Source organism: Rutidosis leptorrhynchoides, chromosome 2, assembly GCF_046630445.1.
Source record: "Rutidosis leptorrhynchoides isolate AG116_Rl617_1_P2 chromosome 2, CSIRO_AGI_Rlap_v1, whole genome shotgun sequence".
Taxonomy (NCBI): domain Eukaryota; kingdom Viridiplantae; phylum Streptophyta; class Magnoliopsida; order Asterales; family Asteraceae; genus Rutidosis; species Rutidosis leptorrhynchoides.
In genome coordinates, this window is record NC_092334.1 from 375,960,885 (window position 1) to 375,967,359 (window position 6,475).

The 6,475-nt window shown below is 33.3% G+C and overlaps 1 protein-coding gene across 1 annotated transcript; it reads right to left on the minus strand.

Moving 5' to 3' along the window:
- Positions 1 to 5,135: 5,135 nt before the first annotated feature.
- On the minus strand, positions 5,136 to 6,215 carry LOC139889002 (F-box/kelch-repeat protein At3g06240-like). The gene has a single exon (XM_071871978.1). It carries the CDS (start codon positions 6,213 to 6,215, stop codon positions 5,136 to 5,138), a length of 1,080 nt encoding a protein of 359 aa, XP_071728079.1.
- Positions 6,216 to 6,475: the final 260 nt, after the last annotated feature.

A 6,475-nucleotide genomic window follows, 5' to 3' on the forward strand; every position in this document is an offset into this window, starting at 1 on the left:
GGTCGAAGTCCAGACTCACTAATGCATCCTAACGACTATCAGTTAGACACACTAATGCAGACCTGGTTCGCTAAGACCATCGCTCTGATACCAACTGAAAGGACCCGTTCATATACATTATAAACGATTCACAATAGTTGATTACATCGCGAGGTATTTGACCTCTATATGATACATTTTACAAACATTGCATTCGTTTTTAAAAGACAAACTTTCTTTACAACGAAAATTGACGGTATGCACACCATTTCATAATACATCCAACTATAATTGACTTAATAATAATCTTGATGAACTCAATGACTTGAATGCAACGTCTTTCAAAATATGCCATGAATGACTCCAAGTAATATCCTTAAAATGAGCTAATGCACAGCGGAAGATTTCTTTAATACCTGAGAATAAACATGCTTTAAAGTGTCAACCAAAAGGTTGGTGAGTTCATAGGTTTATCATAACAGTCATTTCAATATATTAATAGACCACAAGATTTCTGTTTATAAATATATGTACACTCGCAAGTGTATAAAAGTATTCTATAAGTTGTAGGCACCCGGTAACAAGCCTTAACGTTCATGTTTTACCCTCTGAAGTACACCAGATCAGGTGTGTTTAAAATAACCTCGAAGTACTAAAGCATCCCATAGTCAGGATGGGGTTTGTCAGGCCCAATAGATCTATCTTTAGGATTCGCGCCTACCGTACATAGACAAGTAGTTTAATGTTACCAAGCTAAGGGTATATTTCTGGTTTAAACCCACGTAGAATTAGTTTTAGTACTTGGGCCTATTTCGTAAAACATTTATAAAAACAGCGCATGTATTCTCAGTCCCAAAAATATATATATAAGGGAGCAAATGAAGCTCACAATACTATATTTTGTAGTAAAAATACATATGACGTCATTGAACAAGTGCAATGTTGGCCTTGGATTCACGAACGTATCAATATTGAGATTCAATATTGCAGGAAAAGTACGTAGACGCAACGGAGATGATAAACACTAGTTTGACTCACGAGCAATACTCCCGAACCATACCCATAACCTCCATAGCTTTAACCCATAATTTCCTTAGCTCTGTCCCGCTCGAAAAACAATTTCGAAATCACTCGGACAACTCTCCGTCGTAATATTTTATGTATACTGATAATATCTTGAAATAATACGGAGTAAATATATATATGTAAATCGATTGAGAGAGTTTAGAGAAAATATTTTCAAGTTTCTATCAAATAATGAAACCTATTGAATTCTATTTATAATAAATTTTTGAATTATTAAAGTATGAATTATTAAAGTGAATTATTAAAGTATGAATTATTAAAGTGAATTATTAAAGTATGAATTATTAAAGTGAATTATTAAAGTATGAATTATTAAAATGAATTATTAAAGTATGAATTATTAAAGTAAATTATTAAAGTATGAATTATTAAAGTGAATTATTAAAGTATGAATTATTAAAGTGAATTATTAAAGTATGAATTATTAAAGTGAATTATTAAAGTATGAATTATTAAAGTGAATTATTAAAGTATGAATTATTAAAGTGAATTATTAAGGTATGAATTATTAAAGTTAAGGTAAAGTAAAAATAAAGTAAAGGTAAAGTTTAAGTATAGTAAAAGTATAAAACTATGTACGTATAATACGCGTATAAATATATATAATATTAATTTAAATCGTTATATATATTTAATAAAATAAAATATAAATATCGTTATCTTTATCATACTGGTTAAGTAATGAGTTGTTAGAAGTGGTTCTAGATATTTATAAAAGTTATATACGTTTTAATAATAAAGTTCTTTTTAAACTGAAAACGTTTTTGTACGTTTGAAACTAAATCAAATAAATATGATAATTTTGTTTTCCAAAACTAAATATATTTAAGAAGCATTTTGTTTAAATGTTAAAATAATGGAAATCGTTATATCATAAAACGTTTTAGAAAAGTAAAATCATATATATTCATAATAGGTTTCAAGTTTTTAAATTACAGTCTGTTGGTGAAGCATGCGATAAAGTTCAAAGGTTAAATAAACGTATGAAATAATCTTAATGAAAAATGTCGAGTTACTTAACTTGTCAATATCCAACATCTAAGTTATTTACACTCCACGTTCTTACTTATAAATCACTTTACCATTTTCCGAATGTCGTCAAAAAGAATAGATTTCTTAAATCACAGTGGACCTTATAACATAGACCCGTAATCATATCACAATGTATCGGATAAATCAATCATTTGATATTATCTTCTAATTCCATCGATAAACATATTGAAACAAATACATTCATGTAAAGTATCATACGTTTAATACTTTATTAATATTTTTAAGTTATAATATATATATATATATATATATATATATATATATATATATATATATATATATATATATATATATATACACACATATATATACATATTTATTTATATATAACGGTTCGTGAATCGTCTGAATTTGGTCGAGGTTTTAATGAATGTTTGAACACAATTTAAAATTCTTGAGATTTAACTTAACAAAATTTACTTATCGTGTCGGAATAATATAAAGATAAAGTTTAAATTTGGTCGGAAATTTCCGGATCGTCACAAACATACTCCGGGCCATATCAAGAATGGTCCTATTTTTTCTTTCCGCAACACCATTTTGTTGAGGTGAATACGGAAGAGTTAGAGGACGTCGTAACCCGTTGTTGTCGCAAAATTTCTTGAATTCCTTGGATGTGAACTCTCCTCCACGATCGGATCTCAACGCCTTTATGGTGAGACCACTTTGATTCTCCACAAATGCTTTAAACTTCTTGAACATTCCAAAAGCTTCCGACTTCTCTTTTAGAAAATAGACCCATGTCTTTTGACTAAAATCATCAATGAATAGAATAAAATATCTATTTTTACCAAAAGAAAGTGGGCTGATGGGTCCACACACATTCGTGTGAATAAGTTCTAGAGGTTTCTTCGCTCTACTAGAAGCTTCTGTTGGAAAACTGTTTCGGAAGTGCTTTCCTAGAAGGCATCCCTCACATATTTGATCCGGATGATTAATTGGAGGCAAACCCTTCACCATTCCTTTACTTGATAATAATTTTAACCCTCCAAAATTTAAGTGCCCGTATCTCATGTGCCAAAGCCAAGAATTATCTTTGAAACATGCTTTTAAACATCTTGGAATGTCATGTTGAATATTTAGCATGAACATCCTATTCGTTGACATTGGCACCTTAGCAATCAAACCTCCTTTTTGGTCTCTTAAAGAAAGAGTACGATTTATCATGTGAATATCATAGCCTTTCTCTAAGAGTTGTCCAATACTCAGTATATTCGTCTTCATATTAGGCACATAATACACGTTAGAGATAAATTGATGCCTTCCATTTTTCAAGCGGATGAGAATCTTACCTTTGCCTTTAACCGGGACTTTAGAGGAATCTCCGAAGGTGATATTTCCACTAATTACCTCGTCTAACTCCACAAACATGTTTTTGTCACCGCACATATGGTTGCTTGCACCCGTGTCGAGATACCACAAATTTGATTCTCCGTTATCTTCACCTTTGCATGCTAGTAACAAAGTGTTTTTCACGGCTTCGGTATCTTCTTGCACTAAATTTTCTCTTTCTTGAACGTAATTGTTTGACTTCTCGCATTCCGAAGCATAATGGCCAAATTTATGACAATTATAGCATTTGGTTTGAGAATTGTCATACCTTGGCCTTCTACTTGTGTAGCCTCTCCCGCGACCTCTTGTCGGGTGAAAATTTTGACTTCTTTCTTCATTTCTGTAAGAACTATAACCTCCACGTTTGATATATCCTTGTCCTCGTCCTCGGCCACGTACTTGACCACGACCTCGTTGACTCGTTTGATGAGTCTTTTCACTGCTCTCTTCCTTGAAAGACAGTTTTGCTTGTAAAGCTTGCTCCAATGGCTCCTTATTATTCTTATTGAACCTCTCTTCATGGGCTTGTAGTGAACCCATGAGTTCATCGATAGTCATTGATTCTAGATCTTTAGATTCTTCGATGGCTACGACTATATAGTCGAATTTTGAATCTAATGATCTAAGAATCTTCTCAATGACTCTTACATCACTTAGAGTTTCACCATTCCTCTTTAATTGATTGACAATCGCCAAGACTCTTGTAAAATAATCGGAAATTGATTCTGAGTCTTTCTTATTTAAGTATTCGAACTCACCTCGTAGTGTTTGTAGTCGAACCTTTTTCACCTTTTCAACTCCCTTGTGAGAATTCTCCAAGATCTCCCATGCTTTCTTGGCGGTGGTTGCAATTGCAATTTTCTCAAAAGCTCCATCATCTACACTTTGTTGGATGATGGAAAGAGCCTTTTGATCGTTCGTCTTCATTAATTTTTTCTCCTTGCCGAGAGGACCTTTTTCTGTAGGTTCCTCATAGCCTTCCTCCACAATCTCCCATAAGTCTTGTCCACCTAGGAAGGTCTTCATTTGGATGCTCCATCGATCATAATTATCCTTTGTGAGGCGAGGAAATGTGATAACATTGTTGGCCATCATCTTGTCGAACCAAGCTCTTGATACCAATTTGTTAGAAATAGGAGGTTATGTATATTATTTGTGGAAGAGAGGATTGATGATTTAGAAGTTTGATTGATCTTGAAGGCTTTGTTTATTACTTGATTTGCTTATTGAATTGCTTTGTTGCTTGATTACAAATGAGAGGTGAATCCATCTATTTATACTACACCATGGACTAGTCTAGAATACTTCATCATCTAATATCTAGATATTTCCTAAGTATTCTCATGATAATTCTAGACTTAGATATTTTACAAGATTATTCTACACACATTCTACACACTTTCACTACTACATATTACAAGAAGTTTCTACATAATGGGCTATAATCTTGATCCAAAATATTTGTATACTTGCAAGCCCAAATCCAAAACAAATAGCCCACAATCAAGTTTAGTTTCCAACATATTTCAGATTAAAATTCATTCATTAATCCTAATTAAATTTCATACATACTGAAGTTAAAAGCGTAGTCTAGAAACTCATCTTCATCAAACATATACTATATTACCAAGTATCATACTTCAGACTCAACTTAAACGCATTACTGAAATAAAGCAAGTGATGTTCTAACGGAAACGTTTAAGTGATTCAAGGCTTTCAACGTACGTACCACGACACGTGATTTCTTGGCACCCTTCAATTGTTACACTTGTGCATCTTCTCTCATCCATCTTGTGTATAAGAAATTCATTCCCATAATTATTACTCAACAAAATATCCCGATTGCTTACTTGAGCAAAGATATCATAAAACAGATGCATTACATTTTGAAAAATACTATGTTTCTTCCAAGAATTAGAAACTCCATACTCCTCCATCACCCATAATTCAGAACAGTGTGACCTACCACGCATAACAGCAACTAATTTCCTATCAAGAGCAAAGACCTGGAAACACTTAGGCCCATCATTATTTAATGAATATGGCAACTCCATTTCATGAAATTCTTCAGTAGCTAAACTAAAGGCAGCAATAGTCAATGTTGAGTGTCTGCTTGTTACTACATAGTGAAGATTATTGTTCAAGAGTACCCCTGGATGTCGACTATGGCGTTTAAGTTGTTGGTAAGGGAAATTAGGCAACTTGTTCCATGAATTGTTACGTAAACTATACACGTGTACAGAGTTGCAATTAAGATCAGAATCTGAAACGACTTTATAAGAAATTACTTTATAATCATCCTTGGAAAAATCATAACCAAATCCATATGTTCCACCAATACTTTTGCCACCAGAATCTGGAACTTTCAATGACTCTCGTGTGGTTGGATTGACTAAATAGAGGTTATCGTGTATATCACTGGCTAAAACAAGCCCGTTGCAAGACCCTAAAATTCGAAGCCATGGTTCCTGTAAATTCAGGCGTTTAGCAGCTACAGTTGCACGTGCGGTTTGGGTGCTGAATTGTTTAATACTGACTGAGTAGAGAAAATCCTCATCTTCCGGAACTAAAATCATGTGGGTGGGGTAGTTGTTTTCCTTGCAGTTACGAATATGGGTTCTAATAAAATCTGGCCTGGAAATCAGGGAGTGCCATCGTTTTGAAACGGATTTGAAACGGCCTAGGGATTTAGGTGGTAGAAACGGTAGAACTTCTTCAATTAGGTCCGATGGAAGGTGGTTTAGGGCGGAGATTGGGTCCGACATGATTTAGGGGGACAATAAACGAACGATGCAAATATAATTAGGGTTTATTTGGGCAGTTAACAAAAAAGAACAGATAGTTACGGTAATCTTACCTCTGTCGCTACTGTCGTCTTCATGTAACACCCCAACTCGGCATGGAATTGGAACGTTATAATAATCTCCAAATATTTGAAATTTCTAATAAGTTTTGAAATACATATCATTAAAGGAGTCTAAAAATAACTATAATCTCTGAAGCATAATCTTCAAGGTCTTCTAAG